This window comes from Ixodes scapularis, unplaced genomic scaffold (assembly GCF_016920785.2).
Source record: "Ixodes scapularis isolate PalLabHiFi unplaced genomic scaffold, ASM1692078v2 PGA_scaffold4__175_contigs__length_147842914, whole genome shotgun sequence".
Lineage (NCBI taxonomy): Eukaryota > Metazoa > Arthropoda > Arachnida > Ixodida > Ixodidae > Ixodes > Ixodes scapularis.
Genome location: NW_024609879.1, coordinates 11,416,050 through 11,438,978, shown reverse-complemented (window position 1 = coordinate 11,438,978; position 22,929 = coordinate 11,416,050). Strand labels below are relative to the sequence as shown.

The window sequence follows — 22,929 nt, the reverse complement described above, 5'->3', positions numbered from 1 at the left end:
TACATAGCATTATAACTGAAACTTGTGCATGCTCATGTTAAATGATTCTATATTTGCATTCTTTTAAATGTATAAGAACCCCCTCTTCGCAGTATTACATATTAGGCGCTGCATGGTAACCTCGATAAATAAATATACCAGAGCATACGTAGTACTTTATCTTACTTAATATCTTAGAAGTGGCGCCACAAGACGAGATTAGAGAATTCCAAGACGGCGGAGATTGATCAAGGTGAGCATAATCATCTCAGATATGACTTTCTCTTAAGAGTATCTCTGTTGGATGACGGTAGGTATCATAATCAAAAAACGACGCGGTATAATGTTAAGCACACGTATCGCTCATCTGGGTCTGTTTGTGTTTTATTTCTAGCTCCTATGGCTTGGAACGCCACATTTTAAAGGAATTCAGGATGAGAATTAGAAATACTCTACACATCTTTGTGAGCACATGGGGCACCTCAATCAAATTGTTCAAGATAAGACCTACCAAGCAATGCTTTATTGATAAATTATACCTTTTTAACTATAAACACAGATACTCATGCTTTTTCGAGGGTTTACGCCAGTTTTTAGATAGAGTGAGCATGCTCTTGGTAAATAATTTATTTTATTGTAAAGGAATACGCGAAATACCGACGTTTCAAGATCTTTTAGCACCTCATGCTGTTTACACGATAGAGGACGTGACACCGTTGAGAGCTTCCCTTAAAAAGTCACTTCTAATTTGAGTCTTCATCATTATCATCGTGATCATCATCATCATTGCCTGTAGTGGTCGTCGTTGTTGGTGTGGTCGTTTCGGTTGTAGGCAAGGTCGGTAGCGGAGGCAGATCAGTGCTGTAATTCCCACACTTGTCTCTGAAACATATCTGAAAATAAGAGAAGGCTTCGCATTAGTAAATCAGCACGAGCTTTGTTCTTGAAAGCAGCGCAATGCACGCTCACCAAAAGTAAAAGAGTGCAAAAATAAATCTGTGTGAATAATAGATCATCGCTATGCTTAATAACCGTCCAAAATTCCGCGGAAAACTACTTGGCCACACGAACAGTTCTTTTTTTTTTATTTGAGCATTTTGTTGTTTTAACATTTTATCATCATAGCATCATACCGTTTTTCAGCGTGGAGTATTTTTGCGTTATAGGCTAAATCTCTTAGCTTAACATGTTTAGGGGTTAAAATCGCTAAAAACGACGGACGAGTAGGAGAGACACACACCACAAGCGCTCTGTGGTGTGTGTCTCTCCTACTCGTCCGTCGTTTTTAGCGCTTTTAACCCCTAAACATGTTCAACCAACTAGCCCAAATTCAAACCCTTCTTAGCTTAACGTTTGCAGGTTAGGCTAAAAAAACATGCGCTCTTTCTCAAAAACTCGCCGTCGGAGAACATCGCCGTGCATTTGACGGACATTGAATGCGCCCTGCTGTATGGAAACATCGGGAACGTGAGGCGGTTTCATAAGAAAACACGTGAAATATTGAAAGGTCAGGTCATCAAAGCGCCTTCAGTGACCTTGTCATCGAGGAAACTACAGTAACGGGATTATTTTTACTAAACTGATTTTTTTTTGTCCCTAATCATCGTTTTTTGTCCATTCTTGTATTAGATTTTGATAATATTCTATAACGTACTATATTGAACGAACTCAAAGAATTGGCTGCAGCAATATTTGCAACGATATTCCCTTGATATATTACTTTTGTTCTCGTGTTGTTTTTTTTTTCCTTCTTTTTATTAGAACGTCAGCTGAGAATAGAACTTCTGTCAAGATTTCTAGCCGTACTTTGCCTTTCACGGTTACGATATTTGGGGCAAAAACTTCATACAATTATTTTTCGTTTTTGACAGATATCAACTTGACTCAGTAAGAACCTGTACTCAAGGAAAGAAATAAGAACAGAAGAGGAAGTCGAAGCGGTTAACAGGAATAGTTCTTCCGTTTAGCTACACTGTGCAAGGAGAGACGAATAGGGACATTAAGGAGGGGATTGAGAAAGGAGAAAAAATGAAATCTGTAGAGGTTACACGAGCCGTGACCACTGTAGACACGCTGCTCTTCATGAAAACGAAAGTTTATCGTCTGTAAACAGGAGCCTGGCCTGTTTCCTTAAAAAACACAAGAGGTTTTGTGGCTCCAGCTTCTATATGTGGCTCAACCATGGCACCGAGAACCTTTGCCGAAGAAAAGGGCAGGCTATCAAGGTATGCCAATGTGCTTTTTACAGCGGAGCTGTTAAGGCCTAGTTTTCCCAGGATCGCGTCCCTTGCAAAGAGATGTCAACACAAAACTTTCGTTGCCGCCGTCGCTCACAGATGGCGGTAGCTGTCCAGAGTGTTGTGTTTGCGGGTTGACCGCCTGCCGCCGTCGCTCACAGAGCGCGGCATTTCTTCGGAGGCAGAAGAGCGGAAACGTAACGAGCGGCGATGTTCGCAGCAGCGAGAATGGTTTCGTAACCGTTGCGGGGCCACTATTGATTGAAGTTCGACTGCGTCGAGCGCTTCAGACTCCCTTGCGAAAGAAGAGCAGACCGCTCACCTGGAAAGCCACCGCCCCGAACAGAAGCTACAGCTCCGCTGCTCTTCTTTCTTCACCAGAGTAGAAAGGCTGAAAGTTTTTAGTTTGCTTTTTTGTACATCGTAAACACCATAATCGCAAATGCTGAGCTAAATTGTTTCACTTAGATCACAACTCGGACACTGGCGTTCTGGCTTGACCTATCTGGTAAAGGAAGTTTGGTGTAAATGCTCGACCAAGTGTTAGTCAATGAATGACAGTCTCTCCGCCTTGGCAATCACGATGGAAGTGAAACGATAGATTTCAATCTACGGCATGGAGGGGTGACGATTTTGCACCAGCATTTGCTTGGGCTTTATGAATTGCGATTGATTCCGGTGTTTTAGAAGATGTGTTGCGGCTAAGCTTAATGACACAACAAGTTGAGCTATCAGAAGTTGTCGATCCATCACCATAAACATTGATTACACAATATGTTGCGTAAGTTAAATTGCACTATCAAAAATATTGGCTTTTTTTTCCTGATTACATCTATTTCACCTATGACATTTGGCACACAAAGCCTTCATGGTGGCATATTTAAGTCTTGGATGGCGCAAGATCGTGAGGCAAAAAGCGTCTAATTTGGAACATAACTCTTGAGTAGCCAGATTGTTGTCGTTTAACGTCAATATTAGCAAAAGGGTGACTGGAATCTTTTTATTTTTTTAAATTACAATTCTTACTGTTTCCAGCAATAGTGGCACTCCTATTGGTGTGGCATGAGCCAATACCAGAGTGACCACAGTCGAAGTACGAGCCGGTAGTCCAATATAGCCAGGAAGATATCGTGCTGTTATACTTTTTATTGTCTTGAGACCAGTTTTTCGGCTGCATAAAATAGGGGAAGACAATACCGGGGCAAACCTATGTCTAAATTCGATATAGCCGCAGCAGAGTCAGGACTGTCGCGCCCCAGGTAGTGCCACTAATAAGGCGAAAAAAGTAGAATGAATTTGTTAGTTTCTCTTTTTAAGTAAGCAATACACGGTGTTCATGTCAATCCCCCAGCTATTTATACTCCAAGTAACACATGTCTAGTTACATAGAGAATTGTTAGCAATATCGATCCATAATACGCCAAGTAAATGCGATAACAGCTGGTTTGAGTGGAAGAATTTTCAAGGCATCAGTGGTTCTTGCCCATTTCCATGCGTTGGTAGCTCTCCATCTGTCCAAGGCTGAAAGAATGTATCAACCAATTCCTAAGATCTGCACCCATTTGAATGTAGAGGGCATATATTATGCTATCCGGGCCAGAGCAGCGTTTGGAATTGTGAATATAATAGCTGTTTCTTGTTCCCATATTGTGAATAACTCGACCAAGCCCATTTTATGAGGTGTAGGTGCATTACTCCTAAATATTCTGTGGGGCCTCTGTATTTTTTTTACCATCCTGCTTGGTCCGACTATGGTCTGCACTGTGTAATATTAAATAAATATTTGTTTGCTGGGTCGTGTTTGATCTGAAAGGGATGGAGAATTCATACGCAATAGATTTTGCAGAGCGTCCTTCATTGATAACGAAAGTGCCCTTGTTGGGGAGTTGTATTAAGTCCCCTTGAGATCTTCCGAATTGTGCTAAGTTCTTTTCGGAGATTGATTTATGCGCAAAATCCTGGTTCTCGACGATGGCCAAGCTCATCAAAATGATTACTTCTTTCTTCTTTTTTTTTGCACCCTTCTCGCCACACGGACATATTCTGTTAGTTCAGATCAGGGGTGGCCAGGCTGACCCGGCCTAAGAGCCGCAAACAAAACCACGAAATTTCCAAGAGCGGCGGAGGGGGGGGGGGGGGGGGGGGAGGGCAAACTTTTGTCCAGAGCAATAAACGAATCTCAAACTACTTTCAATACATCAGAGCCAAAAGCAGTCCGACTGTACCTAAGTAAGGTAGCAGTAACACAAAACTACCAAACCGCAACCTGTCTTTTGATCGAAAATGCGTTCCATTTCTCTTTTTGGGGAAGTGCGGGGAAGGGGGGGGGGCGCATTTTAACGCGTGAAGAGCGGCATGCGGCTCGCGAGCCGCAGCTTGGCCGCCCCTGGTTTAGATCGTCCAGAGCCGTTTATACTGAGAGAGTTTGGCCTTCTTAAGGAGATTTTCACAGCCTGGCAACCACAGCAGCGCAGTCTGACAACCGGGGAATGACTGCTTCCGTCCGCCAGTTTGGGGCTCAGGCTCGTAGGAACTCTACACGATTTCTCAGCAATAAAGAAGACAAAGAAGTACCGCCATTTTGTGTTATCGTGAAATCCGCTCGTTCTGGAGGGCAACAAACTCCGCCCATTGGCCAAACTCTCTCAGTATAAACGGCTCTGAGATCGTCTTGCACGTCTCTCCATCTGTCGTCCTATTGTGCAGAGACGTTTTATACTCGTATCAATTACTGTTTGACTATTTTGAAAATTGACACCTGCGCGTGAATAATTTTGCAGAGCAGACAATGACAAGTTCCAAATCGGGAGAATTAGTTATTTGTTTCCCATTCTATATCGTCTCTTCAAATTCCCGTCAATGCATCGGTAGGAATATGTTTTTGTTTGTCGTTTTTTTTATTGCAAAATTTTTGGAATATTTCATAAGTGGGAATATGGTCAGTTTCCCGCATTTATACATCTGTGAACCACGTGGCATGCGATGCCAAACTCGATTACACAAACGTTAAGTCAAGGCAACTGCAGCTACTTGTTCTATAGATATATGTGTTATTTCCGATACTTAAGAGGAATAGTTTATTGATATTCCCTGTATGATAGCAGCAAGTCACCTTCCACAAGGATTGGTTCGAACACTGCCCCATAGGTGGCGGCGGACATTAAGATCGCCAGTTCTGAGGTAGAGGAGAAGGGACTATAAAAAGAACGTTTTCAAGGCGTCCTCTATCAAATTTTAAATTCGGCAGTATTTTTATGCTGCAATTATCGGGAAAGAGGGCTGAATCTGACGAGCAGAAAGCTCGCGCTGAAGGGGCAGCTTCTAGTCTCAGCATAAGGGGAAACCAGTGTCTTCATGTGCGCTTTGCTGATGGTGGAGACATCTGGCCATTTTGTCCCACACTTTTATTTTTCTTTTTCGTTCAGAATCACGTGAAAAAACGTTTTCATGCACGCGTTTGTGGCACTGACTGTGCTCAGGCAACATTTTGTTTCCGTCGATTTCTTTGTATTTTACCCGCGAGCGCGTACCGTCGGCATCGGGTACTATAACGGGTGGCATCACCCTGAACAGAAGGACATTGAGGCACGCTAGGGTGAACAGAATGTAAGCGTTCCACACATGCGTGACTTCGCCATAACTGTAGTTGAGAGGAGGCAAGTGCCAGTGCACGAGGCACCTCGCGTTATCCCGTGCACTGCTCGCGCAGACCGAAAGAGAGGTTGTCGCGCGTGCACAAAGACTGTCTCCACGATGCATGCCGGCTGCGGTAGCGACGCACTGGGGTACGTCAATGTCCTGCTGCTTAGTGTATTACATTCTTTGCAGTGCCCGATGCCGACAGCAGGCGCTCGCAGGAAGAATACAACAAAATAGAAAGGCATCGTTGAATTCAAAATGTCACCATAGCACATTCAACGCCAAGAGCGCGTGCCGAGACATCTTCTTTCACGCGCTCCCGAACAAAAAAAGAAAACAAACCGTTCGACAAAAAATGGTCAGGTGTTACCACCCTAAGCCAACGTTACTAAAGCACACAGTTGGGAAGCTCACGATCAAAACCTGGACCGCTGTTGTTCCGCAGATACCAAACTGGATTAAAAAAGATTGGGTTGTGTGTGTGTTTATGCAGCCTAGAACTTGGTCTGCCTCACAGGGGCGACGAGTCTCCCAGCTGTAGATGAGAAATTTAGCCAGTGCGGTACAGCCGCTAGCCTGGGGTCTTTAACGTGCATCACGCAGTAGTGATACACGACCGCACGCCGGTACGATGCTCATCCAGATCGAAGCGGGCAGGGGTGGGGCTCGATCCCAGGATCCCTGGGTTCTGCAGCGCGAGCTTTCGCTCCACGTGCTCCGAGCTGGTGTGCGCTAGACCACTCGGCCACCGATCCCCCCAAACTGGATACGATAACAGCGCCACAATTTAGAGACGAGTCAAAACATGAAAGTTGACTTATATAGCTAGAGCGAAATGGCTCTCTGAAACGGCTCCACCGGTTCTTGCGCGTCCTGACATGAGCCAATACCTGCAAGTGCAGTTCCCAGAGTGGCCGCTGCGGGAGAAATGGTGCCGGTGCAATCGTCTTTAGATTGGTTCTCCAGTAAGGATCGGAGCCACTTTTACAAAGCAGGCTCTATGGCAGTTTCCCAACTGAGTTGATCTATTAACGTTGCCCTACGGAAAGCGCACACGAAGGCACCCTAGTTCCAACGCTACTACTGTCGGTTACAGGTGAAGAACGAAGTGGAAGCTCCTCCCACCCTTTTCCACTTCAGCGGAGCGAACGGTGGAAAGGAGGTCGCCTCCTCTCCAGCGTTCGCACTACTAAAGTGGAGAGAGGTGGGAGGAGCTTCCACTTCGTTCTTGACCTGTCACCGACTATAGTAGATTAGCTCAGTTGCGGAACTCCCGAGTTAAAGGGATATACCCCTCATTCACTTCAGTCAGCCTTCCGTCATTTGAAGCGCCATCTGGATTGTCGTTTCATAACTGTGAGTTCCAAAGATTACAGTGGAAGGCCATCTAGATGCCGTGATTCAAAACGTGCGCATTCCATAGAGCACACTGCAGTTACCATAGCAGCCGTCCGGCGCGTCGAACGATGGGAGGCGAGTCGTGATGAGTGAGGGGGTACTGCTCGTGCGAGCGGCGTCTATGAGCAGTTCCGTAACTGAGCTAGTCTAATAACATTGCCTAGTTCTCAGGAGCGCGCACATCACTTTTCTACCTACGACGAACGGCAAGACGCATCAGCTTCGCTGCCAGTGCATCTTTAACTAACAAGTGCGACGCATGCACGCGGCGACACCAAGACGCACGCGTCTGCCGGTTTGCGCCGTACTCCTGTCAAGATTCAGCTCGTTTTCTGCTTAGGGCGGCTCAGGGATCCAGTGTCGATAACGTAATCAGCAGATCCAGTTTCTAGTGGTATTGGATAGATGCATACGGCTCAAGCAATTTAATGGGCGGCGGTTTGCGCCACCCAGCTGAAGTTTTTAAGTACAACAATTAACTCCGATCTTTTTTATAAGCTAAGGAAATTTTACGAACAATTTTTTTTCGCCACTACACAGCAACCGTGGCCATTTAGCGCGCACTGCGCGGGACTCACCCCGGCTTTATTGCACAAAAATCGTGTACAAAGATGAATGTCAAAGCTAGGGTTCCTTCATGTTAGCTTTGGTCAGTGTGAAAACATTTGATCTTTTCATTAAAAACACATTTGTTTTTTTGTTTTTTTTTGTTCCTGAGCCTCTGCCTGAAAGAGAATATCCTGGAACTAACTCTTAGGATTTTGCGTCGGTCTTTCTTTTGTTTTTACTTTTTTTTTGTGATCGCACGAAAGCGCGTCTCCAGCCTTAAGCTCTTGGCATTTTGTTATCAATTTATCATTTGTATATTTCTATAGAGCCCGTGCTGTCGGCTTCTGACTCATTTCACTATCAGTGTGAGTGTAGCAGAAGCTACAAGCGCGAGCTGCTTTCGGCGTCCCTTCCAAGCACGCGCGCTCGTGCACTACTAGCACTCTTCAGGGCCACATGCTCGCGCGTGTAGTACTAGCTGTGTTGAGACTTGATTGATTGATTGATTTATACTTATTTGAATCAAGAGAGCCGCGTGAAGGCCTGCAGCACCACTTCTGATGATGATGAAATGGTATTGTACATCTAAATTAGTTGGGTGATGATGATAATGCTTATGATGATATGCGAGATGATTATGAAGATGATGGGATGAAAAAGAGGGCGAAGAGCGTTAGGCCTAGCAGCGATCATCGCAACGGTGGTCTTCGCGGAGCAGCCATGGGTTGCTGCGTTTTAGGAGGCAGGTCTCGGGCACCTGGCTACAGCTCCCTGCTTGCCTAGCTTTCAGATGAGCCGACTTAATCTCCAAAGATGCAGAGAGTCCAGCTCCCTCGTGGTGGGGATCCAGGGGGCCTATATTGTGCGTTTTGGACTCCCAGGGCGACTAGAGAGAAGGTACTGACGTCAACACAGCAAACGCTGATTGGATGTTGACAGAAGAAAACAAAAAGAAACGTGAGCTTTGTTTTCTCTGCGGAAATTTGTCATCAGCGACTCTCACCAATCAACATCCAGTCTGCGTTTGTTGCGTCGTTGACGTCACTTCCTTCTTCGTAGTCGCCGTGGGAGTCCAAGAAGCGCAACATAGGGCTCCTGGTGTTGGCCGGCCGGCGGTCTTCGGAAAAGCGGGCCTTGGAGTCTGTCAGCTTGCGGTCGTGCTTGTAACTGAACAGTGTGAGCACCCCGTCGATCGAAGACATGGTGCTCTCTGACTGTATAAGAACACGTCTTACGCCACAAAACCGCACGATTAGAGGAGTACCGCCGTTATGGGCAGGCTTCGAGTGCGTGTCAGCACTCCCACTGCCTCAACAAGAGAGGTCATCACTCCGATTGCCTTGACAGGAGAGATGATTACTCCGACTGCCTCGAGAGCGAAAGCTGAGCTGTGCTCATCGACACGACGTCGACACAGGAACCACAGTCCGTCAGCCTTAATGTGATGACACCTAACGCTGGGTCAATCGACCTTTTCCGAAATCCCCCAAGCGCCCCGGCACGCGCGCGAGGATTGTGGGAGAGACTGTCCCTGGCCTGGCCGCTCTGTCTTGAGATCGCATTGCGTTGTAGCTTGTGTCCACTTGATACTCCGTTGTAGATGCGGAGCATCTCTTGCTCGTGTCTATGTCCCGCGGCGTCGTAGTCCGCACTCACACTACGCATGCGCAAATTTCCTCCTTCCCTCTCTCCAACAGCTGCGCGTCACTCCCTCCGCTCCCTCTCTCTGCCAGCACCGTGCACTTCGCGTGCGTTCGCTTCTATTCACACCGCGCGCGCATGCGCAACTCTCCACCTCTAGTCTCCTCTCCTTCAAGTGTGAATAGAAGCAGCGGTAGCGCGCTGCGCGCGTTCAGTTTACCCGCCGTTGACTCCACTTCACTTCGTTCTTCCGATGAAGTGTGATGGAAACAACAGTCCCGGCAGCTAGTGGGTTGGCGCAAGCAAGCGTCAGCACCCCCCCCCCCCCCCCCCCAAACTAACAGCAACGCTACGTCCACTGGAGACAAAGCAGCGCAGCGAAGGGCACGCGACACTAAGCGCAAACGCTTGAAGCGAGCGGCAGACCCTGAACTACGGCAATGAGAAGCGAATCCATTCGTCAACGTCGAGCGGTGGATGCTGAACTACGACAACGTGAAGCAGCGGCGGTTCGAGAACGTCGAGCAGTAGAACCTGAGGTTCGGGACCATGAAGTTTAACATAAACGTACGAAGCGAGCGGCGGAACCCGACCTTCGAGAACGGGAAGCCGCGTTGGTTCGTGAACGTCGAGCAGCAGAACCTGAGGTTCAGGACCGTGAAGTTCAACAATGTTACTAACACCGTTAGTAACACCGTTAATAACGATCCGCGATGCTCCGCATCACCCCATGGTTCCCCTCGGGAAGATGGTTTAATTTTTTCGATTCCATTACCTGTGTTTGTATATTCCAGTGTATTTTTTATTGATTCCAAGTCTTCCTATTCTCTCCTGCGCGCGATATTTCTTGCATATATACAGTTTTCGTGTATTTATTTTGCCTTAACGACGGGAGTGCCGACGGATAACACGCTGCTTCGCGCGTCGTTCCCCGGGTGAGTGCTACCGTTGCTACCGATTCCTATCGCGCTGTTAGCTGTTCATTTTGGTTCATTTGACCCGCGTGCCGTCGAGGGGAGCCGTTTGTGAACACCCGCGCACATGTCATAGGGGTAGGCAGAGCTCTGAATCAACAATCGCGACGCGAGAGCCGAGTGCGCTGTGATTTGGCCGCCCGCGCTCGCTCCGTTGACTCGCATTGTAGCGTATGCCTTTGAGTACTGCTTTCCTGACCAAGATACAGCACGTCACCTTGTCGCGGCGAACCAATTCTCCCGATGTTTACAAAGCTGAGGCATATACAATGCTGCGGCGCCTGACAACTGCGGCGCGATCCTTTCGCAAACGCCTACACTCCAGAAAAAGTATGTGCGTCTACTTTCACGCACACCACTGGGAGAGCCAATCACCACAACTGACGGAGGCAGCCCAGCGAATGACGATGCGGAAACATACGTTTAGACGAAGAAACGCAGTCTGAGTTGTGACATTAAACAATGCAAGCGTGACGTTTTGCATTGCTTGATATCACAACTCAGAGTGCGTTTTCGGTCTAAACGTATGTTTCAGCATCGTCATTCCCTGGGCTGCCTCCGGAAGTTGCGGCGATTGGCTCTCCGAGTGGTGTCCGTGAAAGTAGACGCGCATAGTTCTTTTAGAGTGTGCGGCTCAATGTCGCGGCTTGAATGCGCCTATGGCATGCCTTCGTAATCTATCTGCTAAGTGGTTGTCAGTTGCCAGCGCCCTTTTTCTAGTGCAGACATGTGTTGCCGCGAATCATTTGTTCGAACGCCTTTGAAGCCGTAACACTGTCCGTCATGTTCAACGCTGCGGTGCCTGACAAACTGCGCGCAGCGGCGCGAGCCCTTCTCAAGCGCCGGTGGCCCGGCGTCGCGGCTTGTATCCGCTTATGGTATGCCTTCTTAATCTATCTGCTAAGCGGTTGTCAGTTGCAAACACCTTTTTTCAAGTGCAGAGATGGGCTGTCGCCCAGGCAGTCATCTTGGAACTCGTAATTCCTTTGATAATTTTATTTCTCTAGGCAAGATGCCAGCTCAAGCTATTTTATTTTTGTAGGTCACCTTCAGCAACAACATGCCCGCATGATACAGTTTGCTGTGAGCCAGGCTGTTTAAACAATACTGCCAGCGCACAGCATGTTTCCTGGCACCACTTTTTAAAAGACAGCGTCCTACGAAACGTTTGGGTAAAGACAACTGCGTGCAGTTGTTAGGCGCCGCAGCTATGAATATGCCGAACGGTATTACGGTTTCGCAGGCATTCGGAGAAATGATTCGCGACGGCAAAGCGGCGGACTATATATTCGTCAAGTAAGCGGCGCTCGAAGGCACACGCTACAGTGAGAGTCAACGAAGTGAGCGCGGGTGGCTAAATCGCACCGCACTCGGCCAATCGGCTCTCGCGTCGCGATTGTCGATTGAGAGCTCTGCCTACCCCTAGGACATCTACGCGGGTGTACATAAACGGCTCCTCTCGACTGCACGCGGGTGAAGTGAACCAAAATGAACATAACAGCGCGATAGGGATCGGTAGCAACGGTAGTACTCACCCGGGGAAAGACGCTCGAAGCGGCGTGTTGTCCGTCGGCACTCCCGTCGAAAAAAGCAAAATAAAGACACAAAAACTATATATATGCAAGAAATATCGCCCGCAGAAGAGAATAGAAACACTCAGAAGCAATAACAAATACACTGGAATAGATAAAAATAGGTAATGGAATCGAAAAACAGAGCATCAAAAGGAGACAAGCGACAAGGCAATGCGATCTTAAGGCAGAGCGGCCAGGCCAGGAACAGTCTCAACCACAATTCTTCGCGCGCGGGCCGGGGCGCTTCGGAAAACTGCAAATCGTCTATACCGATATAGAAGGAGGAGACTTCATTTCGGCAACCAAGTAAGATTTCTGAGAGAGCGAAGTCCTTCCCGGGACTGCCTTTCTACGGCGCTTTTGTGGAGAACACCTCGTAATTCGTATGCATTCCGGTTTCTCTTTCCCTCACTTGGCCATCAGTTGTAGCAGCACCAGGCCACCTTACTTCCTTGTGCGTAGACAAACGCCGTTCTTCCTCTTTCGGCGTCTCATGGGCACGACCAACACGTTGAGCATCAGTTGCTGTCCCTTCTCTTTATGGATGTCCACTTCATTCCTCCCCTTTCACTCAGAAGGCAATCTAGACGACCGTAGGACGTTTTGCAAGCGTATGACTTCTGTCACAGTCTCCTTTCTGAGTCCTCATTTGAAAGCGTGACCTTTGCTGGAAGCTGTGCAATTCCTGCACAAATGTGGACAAAGGCACGAGCTCCCTGAGCTCGGTTGCATTTCCGCTTCAGGAGCCATCGTGCAGTAAGAAAAAAGCGCAAAGCTACCCGCTCGCGCTATTAGCACAGTCCACGGTGTTGATTGATGAAAAAAAATATGCTACAGTAGTTTAATAACTAACGGTTCACAACCAACGATTCACAACCCCCCCGGCCACGGACGAGGTGTAAAATATATATAGACGTGGACGCCGTGTGCGCCGCAGCTGCCAGAAGGGGTCGTCTCCTCAGATTAGTCGCGAGCGGCGCCACCAGATGACTCCTCGCAACACGGCAAATGGCAGCCAGTGGCGGGCCCGGTTTCCTCTGCTTCTCGTGGAACGACATGCTTACACACACCACAGCGCACTATAGCAAACAACACTCACACCTTTCACACGAAAAATAAAGCAAAATTCAAACAAACCGCGCTGTTTGTTTGAATTTTGCTTTATTTTTCGTGTGAAAGGTGTGAGTGTTGTTTGCTATAGTGCGCTGTGGTGTGTGTAATCATGTGTAACCAACTCGCCCAAGCTGCTACGTTGACGACATGCTTGTTTTTAAAGTTATTTTCTGGCTTCGTCACGTCATGAAGAACTTGGTACTTGCGCTACGCGTGTTGCTTAGACTACTTCGTTACACCAGTTTCTTGCATAAACGGCGGAAATAGCAGTTTTGTGAACGCGTTGAAGCGGGCGTATCTCTGGCCCGGTATTCCAACCAGTGCTTGTCAAGGACAGAGCAGACGCTCTTAGTGGAAAAAACGCTCGCCAGGAACGAGGCACTTTTTTTTCCCTATTTTCCTCAATTGTGCCATCTGGACGGCGAAGACGCTGCTGGCTGGCCTGTACCAAAAGGACTTTATGTGGCCGATCGCGTCGCAGCGTTCGATGTTCAGTGTGTCCTTACCTATATACAGAGTGCACCCCATAAAAATAACAGGTTACTTTCCACCGCGAAAACTAAACTATGCGCTGTCGAACGCTCATTCTCCGGCCAAAGGTAGCGCTAGCGGTCCGAGCCAGTTGCCAAAGTTACAGCACTAATCATCATTAAGGCGAAAGCCTTCTGTGTCTCATCGTTCCGTCCCTGAGCGAAAACACGTCGGCGACACGAAAGGTACCAAAACGTTTACGTGACCACTCAGTGAATGACTAAGCGAATTAAGATGATGACTCAGCATATTGAGAAGGATCACTCATTACCTTAGGAGAGATGACTCAGCGAGTAAATAATCTGTCTGTCTTTAAGGAATCAACGCATGGGCTTTCGCCTTCAAGTCGTCTAAGGGACAACATAAAATACCCTGTTATTCAAAAGTCATGTGATTTTCTGAAATTTTCAATGCGGAAACGGCGGCTGGGTGAGCTACATGAAGCTCTGTAGCGTCAGCTACCGAAAACCGGCAAAACTGGGACTTATTTTCTAATAGAAATTTTTGAAAATCACATAACTTTTGAATAAGATAACGCTGCATGCTGCAGCTTTGCGATCTGGTCTGAACCGTTAGCGCCACAATTTGCCTGCCAATGAAGGTCAGAGAATGAGCTGTTTATTTTTGGAGTAAAAAAAGAACTGCACATTTTTGTTTTGAGATCTGTACGTACATCTAACACCGTGGCAAAGGTGTAGTCCTCGGCAATGTCAATAAGAAAAAGTTACAGCGTTGAGAGTCCTGCTTGCAATCATGAGGTAATGGGTACGACTCCCCTAAGGGTGCGTTCGATCGACCTTTTTTTTTGTTCTTCTTGATTCATTCACCTTTCACTCTCCTGCGCTTGCGCATTCGTTTCAAATTCAAAATCCAGTTCTTTTTTTTAGGGGTGGGAGTTGTCGACAGGAAGGCTATCGGATGTAATAAAAACGCTTATGCCAACTTTTCTTTTTGCGCAGCTTTCAGGCGTATATTTCCAGCTTGAGCGGCGTCGGTGTCGGCGTCGGTGTCGGCGTCACCGTCGGCGTAACCGCGCGTTGCATTACGGGAAATTTCTCATAATGACGTCACGTGTTGACGTCACGAGGGTTACCCTCGTGGGGGTTACGAGGGTTACCTTCCCGAGGATCACGAGGATTACGAGGGTCACTCTTACGAGGGTTACCCTCACGAGGCTTACACTCGTGACGTCACACGTGACGTCACATATGACGTCATTATAGGAAGCACGTGTCATTTGACGTCATGTGTGACGTTGCGTAACGTTACACGCATCAAACATTGTCAATATTCCCACTCCATTTCGCTAAATTTGTCCGAAAAATATTTCTGCTAAATTTAGTGAAAACTTTGCCCGCTATATCTAGCGGGGAAGGAAGAGGGGCACACCCTTCCCTCCGTACCATTCCCTCCTCCTCCTCAAGAGTTGCGCTCTGATTCGGCGTTGTAGGAAATCGTAAAAGCCTGTATTTTTTTGCTGAATACTTTCCATGATAGAACTTTAGCCACATATCTCAAGACCGGTTTGTATGTCATACCGGAGTTCACACGGACAATCAAAAAAGAAAGTAGGCTCCTAACCGCTCATTCACACTGGAAGCGGATCCGCGTTCGCCAAGCGGTTGTGAACGCGGTTGTATAAAGACCTAGTGCAATTGGATGCGCACCCGATGACATGAAGTGCGCGTGCAATTGTACTGGACCTTTATACCACCGCGTTCGCAACCGCTTTGCGAACGCGGATCCGCTTCCTGTGTGAATGAGCGGTAACAGTATTCATTTATAGATATATTTAAAAAAAAATACTGTGAAAACACAGAACGATAAATGCAGAGAAAACATGGAGTGATGAACAGACGCCTTCCGCTTGCAGTATGCAATGACGTCCACCGACTTAGTGCATACTCAAAAACGCATGTCAAGTGTTCAATAAGATGAGCTGGGGGCTAGTTGGTTGTCCACCGTGAATAAAATAGGGAAAAACAACGAGGAAGGAAGGACGAGGTGGACAGGAAGGGCTGACAACTGACATTTAATACAGTTTGTGTATTTTATTTTATTTTTATTTTTACTCATAACAAGTTTGAGGGTGTACTTTTCTTTCCTTTAAGCGATAGCATCAGTAACTTCTTCCTTCTCTTTCTTTATAGACTGTATTAAATGTCAGTTGTCAGTTAGCGCCCTTCCTGTCTACCTCGTCGGGGGGATCGATGGCCGGGTGGTCTGGCGCACACCAGCTCGGAGCACGTGGAGTGAAAGCTCGCGCTGCAGAACCCAGGATCCTGGGCTCAATCCCCGCCCCTGCCCATTTCGATCTGGATGAGCATCGTACCGGCGTGCGGTTTTGTACCACTGGTGCGTGGTGCACGTTAAAGGCCCCAGGTTAGCGGTAGTACCGCACTGGCTACATTTCTCGTCTACAGCTGAGAGACCAGACGCCCACTGAGGCAGGCTAACTTCTGGCTGTACAAACATACACACAACAATTTTCTTTGCTTTGTGTCTACCTCGTCCTTCCTTTCATGTTGTTTTGCGCTATTTTATTCATAATATTCATCAAGAGTTCAATGTCTACGATATTCTTAGGGAGTAACGGTGAGAATTTTAAAGCATCTCAGATATCACAACTGATTGCTATCTTGTTCACCATAATTGTGTAACGAAGCAACATGTTGCTCTTATATCTAGTTATGTGTGTGATATTACGCTCTCACGTTTCTGTAATTTTAAAGAAGAGTTTTGCCTTCGCTAGCAGCAATTGTATCCCTAAACTAAATCTTGGACTTGTGATTTAAGGATAGTTCATCTTGTTTTCCAAAATGACCAATTGATACTTAACAAAAAAAAAGAAGTTGGTCTACATCATTAAGTAAGGGAAAACGTCTTGCTCGCTCCTTTTGTGTATGTCCTATTCGTCTTCGTTCAGTGGAACCAGACTTGGACTACAAAAACTTGGCCAGAAACACAGGCACATTGATTTAAGAAAATAGTGATATACAAGTCTATTTGTGAGTAGAGGGCGAGATTCTAGGGCCCTAGCAAAGTTCGAGTAAGATCAATGCTTTTGACCGCGAATCGCCATTTTTTTAGCATGCACTTGGTCACTAGGCTGCTCGACCGTCACAAACAGGCCGACAACCCGTTCAAAAGAGTAGTGATCTATTAAAAAAAATATGTTTCGAATCATGCGGAAAAGAAACTCTCGTACTCAAAATGAGGTAAGCTGTCTTTAATTTGTGTAAGATATAACTTTTGGAAAATAATGATCGTCAACGACAAAAAAGGCACACTTAACTTACCTTCCCATTTCCACAAGACATTCCATCTACGAGGCGTTCAGTGAAAGAACGTTGGAAATGTTTGAACGTCGCGACACACAGGAATTTGCATATCTTGAATAAATTCGGCTTCTGTTGAACAAAAATTTTGATCATTTAATGAAGACTTAAGTTAATTAAGAACAATATGAAGTCTTTGTTTGGAGCAAGATCTGGACCTTCAAATACACGTTGTTTATTAAGAAACATGTAAAGCTTACTCCAAAAACTGCAAGCTTGATCACTCTTACAAAGATTGGTAAGCACAAAATGTGTGATAGGCCTTCCACTTATGGGCGTTCGTGGCTTTGTACGGGCCACGGCCACTGGGGAAGAAGAGAAGGGCGTCCGAACAGTACCGCCTACCTAAAATTTGCTGCCCTTTCTGACACACGCCGCGAGATGGCGTAGCATAACCGGAAAGGCCGTGGAGCGTGCGACCGTGCCTTTGAATGCGCGCCAATGCGTTCGCTTTTGTGTGTTAGCTACCACTGACCCTGGATAGCACAACAATTAAGAATACAAAAACCTGGATAGCTCACTCGGTAAAGCACTTGGCTCACAATCTCAATGCTGTGAATTCAAAACATGCGGAGAGTGAAGTCTTTTTATATGGTTTCCTATGGACGAAACGCTTTTCGGTGTCGTTTTTTTACTAGATTCGACTGCTACAACCGGCTGTTACAGCCGGCCGTTCAGCAAAAGTTAGAGATCTCGAAGAACATTGACTGGTAGGGTACAGTCTGTGTTATTCGTGCAGGTGGTAGATGGGGCAGCGAAAGTAATGACCGGTTTGTTTACTTGTTTCTTTACTTCGAATACTAAAGTTTCGAGATAATATGCAAAAGGCAGGTACACTTTGACGAGGCCCAGCCACAGTAGGACACTGCCTCAACAGGCAATAAAAGTACAACTGTTAAAGAACAACAAAACGAAAAGCGGCAAAAAACAAGTCACATTATTATGCATCTTTTTACGTCCACAAAGAAAATTACTACGCACGTATTCTGCAGCGAATACATTCCAGAAGAGCACCAAAAGGCGTCATTGAAAATAAATTTTCCGATGCTCTGCAGAATGTATGCGGTTACAGTTTTAACTGGAAATAAAAGCTTAGTTAGGCCAGAATGATCTGAAGAAATAAAACAGCAAAAAAAGAGGCAAATTCACAAGTAGAAAGCGCGCGAACGCATAGCGCCTACACTCATACCAAACCATTCTTTTCTAATAATAATGTCACGAATGACAAATAATGAGGAGTCGAATAAATTCAGAAACTAAGCGTTTGATATGGCGAACTTGTGCCCAAACGAAAAATAGAGAAAGGCTCGCGTCGCAGGCGCTAGCCTTTCTCGTAACATTAGAGTTGAACGCTGGGGCGAGACTGATTACGGATTGCCACGCGGAGCCCCTTATACAGGGTGTTTTTTTTTTAAGCTTAACAGATTTGTTTAAAAAAAGCCGTGAAAGTTACACTTATGCCGCTTGTGGAGGTGAGTTATACGGCCAGGGGGACATATTATAGGGGGCTAATCGTAACGATCAGTCGTTTAAATAATTAAAATGTGTTAATTAACTTATTAATTATTAAAAATAGTCAAATTGTTCCAATTAGAAACCCGCTCAGCGTCATCGAAAACCACTAAATCAGTCATTTTCAGACAGACTTTTGGCGCGTGAGAAGCGTAGTATTTTGCTAAATTTACCACTCGTGGAGCAGGTACAAGGCTGGGGCTAGATAAGAGACGGAAAAATCGCGCGGGCGCCTTATCGCAACCGCTAGCTTTGTACCTGCTCCACGAGTGGTAACTTTAGTGCACTACTACGCTTCTTACGCGCTCAAAGTCTTTCTGAAAATTATTGATTTTGTGGTTTTCGATGTCGCTGATCAAGTTTCTAATTGGAACCATATGTCTATTTTCATTAATTAAAACGTTAATTAACAAATTTTAGTTAATCAGTCAACTGATTGTTACGATTAAACCCTTATAATATGTCCCCCTGGCCATATAAGTCACCTCCATAAGCGACATAAGTCTACCCTTCACGGCATCTTTTAAACAAATCTGTTAAGCTTAAAAAAAAAAAAAAAAAACACCCTGCATACATGCGCTAGCTTCTGGGACAATCAACCAAGAAGGTTCGGCAACTAGAACGTTCGTACCTCGAACAAGCAACAAAGTTCTCGAATGTACCAGAACACTAAATTGGAAGACTAGAGAAAGACAATTCGGGGGCTCCCAGGAATCGAACCCTTGCTTTTCGCGTGGAAAGCAAGCACGACAACTGTTAGGCCAAGGCCGCGCTGCCTACTGGGCCAGCTGCGGGCGCGGCAATAATATGAAAGTTACCAGTCGCTATGAATACAGTATACTAACTTTTTTTTTAATTTTTAAGCGTAGAGTGTGTTGCTTGTTGTCTCATTTCCATTAGAAAATGTGATAACGTAATCATGATGGCGAAAGTGACATGCACGTATACTGTAACGTACCGTATTATGGGACACCTGATGTTGGGTAGGGTGACGTAAAGCATAGTGAATCCATGACGGATCATGATGGATGGGATGACTTAATAATGGAAATCCATATTGGATCCACCATGCTTACGTCATATCCCACCCGCTATGAGTTGTTCCCTCATACGATATGCTACGATATGCATGTATGCTTTCGCCATCATAATACGTTATTTAGATTTTCCAACAGCAATCTTTCAAATTTTACTAAACGTCGATCAATAATCACTATCCAACGCCCAAACTCTTGATCTTTTCCCATTTCTGTTGTAATGATGCATGTCAATCTCTAATTCATAACCTGCCGCCATTGCTTAACAACGTCTTCTTCGACCACATTAATGTACCTTTTTTATCTAAAACAGTATACACCTATTTTGTTCAGGTGATTATATTCTTGTTTTCTTTAATATTGTATTGCTTTGTTATGGGGACGCACACGGAACCTCTACCTTCCTATTCGAAGCTTTTTGTTCGGAGTCCTCGTCGGGAATTTGTTTTTATAAAGTTTGAAGTTCAAAGTTCAATTGACTGGCTTTTATACAACAATCTTCATCTTTACGAATAAATGAAGCTACATGAAACCGGACGGGACATCACTCCCTCAAAACACTCCTTACAACACCGCAAAAGAAATTTATCAGTCTGGTTAATAGGGGAACCAACATCAGAAATAGTAGCTGAATTCATACTAACAGAAACACGAGGTCAGTAATTAAGAAAGGAAAGCGCGTCCTGAATTCCTCTAGCCCTCATATTTATCTGGTTTAGCAATATTTGAATATTATTCAAATGGGGGAAAACGGCTAATTTTATTGCAGTGCGTAGCGTAGTGTTTCGATAGAGCTCTCCATAAAGACCGATTGCTCAAGAGACCTGCTGGACTGGCCCTCCCAAATTTTGCCACAGGAAAGGGATTTTGTAAACCAACAACTGCGCATGGAGCATATTTGCACCGATGTGTTACTTCGCCTAAACTCGGTTTCGTCCTGCGTTTAAATTTGAGGAGCACATGAACATATCTTTAAATGCGCAAAAGAGACCACCGCTACCTTGAACCTGGGAGCAACTTTACCGATTCCGGAAATAATTTGCAGGCACTTATTCATAACTGGACGCAAGGCAGGCTAAAACACCCCTCTACAAAAGAGTCAAAACGAGTTCTAAATATCGGCGAGCGAGCGCGTGCGTGTCGGAGTGGTTACCGCGCTTGACTTTCGCGCGAGGCCCAGTGTTCGATTCCTGGGAGTTGCCCGTCTTTTATTTATTGCTTCAGTTTAATGATCTGGTATATTCGAGAACCCTGTAGCTTGTTCCGAACATTCTGGTCCGAATGTTGTACGCGCCGAACTTTCTACGCCGAATGTTTCAGCAGCCAACGGGTGTACATAAGGGGCTCCGCGTGGCGAGCCGCAGTCAGCCTCGCCCCAGCTTTCGATTCTGTTGTTACGCCGCCATCGACGTCTGCGGTGCTAGCGTTTGACTATTTTGTTTCGGGCACAACTTCGCCGCATTAAACGTACATTTTAAATTTTATTTACAAGCTTTTTTTTTTTATTCGTGGCATTTTGCGTAGAAGGTTTGGCGCGTTGAACATTCGGACCTTGAACAAGCAAGAGGGTTCTCAAATTTACATGAACGTAAACTGAAAGAATAAATAAAAAACGGGCAACTCCCAGGAGTCGAACCCTGGGCTTCCGCGCGAAACCCAAGCGCGGTAACCACTCGGCCACGCACGCGCCCGCTCGCCAACGCGCGTGGCAGTAGCTTTAAGGTGTTCTCTTCGAACACCCAATACAAAATTCTTTCAAAAGACTACCGACTAAATCTCTAGACTTGATTATGAAATTGTTTGAGCTTCTTTGGAAAAAGGCCTTTGCTACAGAAGCTCTCAGACTTAATTTTGTAATACCTTTCTTTACAGGCTTCGCCTATGTGGAATCGTTACTAACGAAATAACTTGTATTTATGGGTATATAAGCCCAATATACGTGTCCATATCCTTGCTCAGGGCGGATCTTCAGATCTAAATAAGGCAAACACTTCTCCGCGCAATCTAGAACGTAAAGGTAAGGGCCGTTCACGAATCTGTGGGGATATGAGACAAGTGTGACGCCGAAGTATCAGGATGATATTAATGACGGTGGTAGGGCGCAGCCAGAAAACTTTGGAAACATATAACTCCCGCGACTTCCTTTTTCGCGGGGGCATCTCGCCTGATCTCGCCCAACTCGAATGGACGCTTGTTTACCCCTTGGCTCGACAGCCGGTTCGTTTTCCATGAAGGAAAAGAGAAGCTTTTGCCGCGCTGCGGGCATTCCGGCAATCTTTGCTAGAACAGAGCCGTTTATACTCAGAGAGTTTGGCCAATGGGTGTAGCTTGTTGCCCGCTAGAACCAGAGGATTTCGCGATAACAAAAAATGGCGTTACTTCTTTTTCTTCTTTATTCCTCAGAAATCGCATAGAGTCTCTATGAGTCAGAGCCCCGAGATGGCGGACGGAAGTAGTCATCTCCCGGTTGTCAGACTGCGCTGCTGTGGTTGCCAGGCTGTCAAAATCTCCTTAAGAAGGCCAAACTCTCTAAGTATAAACGGCTCTGTTCTAGAAGCTCCTGAGCCATTCCTGCCGCCCGTGTGTCGAACACGTGTTAGCGCCGTGATTACGAAAACGTCTTCGAAACGACCGCGGCGGCCGCTGAAAGGGGATTCCCGGGCAGGTGAATGACGGGAAGGCATTCGCCGATCCCGGAGCAGAGGTCATGTTCCACTGGGAATCCGTAGGGGGCGCGACCCCGGTCGGATCGTGTGCTCCATTCCGGATCTGGTCAACTGATCCCGGCGCGCTCCTAAACGCCCAGTTGAATTCGAAATCAGTCTTTTGCACTTTCGCACTCACATATGTCAAGGTATTTTTGTTTTGTTCTTTTTTCTTTTTTTAAAGAGGGTAAAATAAATGAAAAAGGAGGACATTGTAATTAAAGAAATTATTTTTTCTGAATAAGGTTATCTACCTTGGCGGGTTTCAAGTAAGGAATGTACAGTAATAATTAGATGATAATCACCCCAAATACACTAACTACATTTGAAATGTTCGCCTCAGCTGGTACATTGCCAGTCATAAATGTTGCCAGGCGTCAAGATATGCAATCACAGTTATTAGACTTAGGATAGCCAGATTGCACTCCTTACTATTCTCTGGCAAAATTTTGCAATTCAGTCTCCGCCCGAAAATGCCTTTTCGAGAAGACAGCAGAGTACGGCGCGCCTTTACTCTAGGGCAGGTGGCTCTACTCGGCGTGCAATCACTCGCTACTTCCGTCCGCTGCGGAGGATAACGTTGCTTCCGGGTGGGAAGCAACGTTATCCTCCGCAACGGCCTTGTTTTGCGTCTAATTTTGGTGCATTTTCTGCTCATGGATTAAATTTGCTAAAGGCTTAAGCGGAACAAATTTATATTTA

The 22,929-nt window shown here is 46.0% G+C and overlaps 1 protein-coding gene across 1 annotated transcript in view; it reads right to left on the bottom strand.

The window, feature by feature from the left end:
• Nucleotides 1-722: 722 nt before the first annotated feature.
• Nucleotides 723-22,929, bottom strand: part of LOC115330940 (venom metalloproteinase antarease-like TtrivMP_A) — a 107,589-nt gene continuing 85,382 nt past the window's right edge. Inside the window, exons 13-14 of the mRNA XM_042293382.1 lie at nt 16,935-17,045; nt 723-872 (exon numbers count right to left, since the gene is read on the bottom strand). Of these exons, the coding sequence (XP_042149316.1) occupies nt 723-872; nt 16,935-17,045 (261 nt within the window). The remainder of the gene's footprint in view (nt 873-16,934; nt 17,046-22,929) is intronic.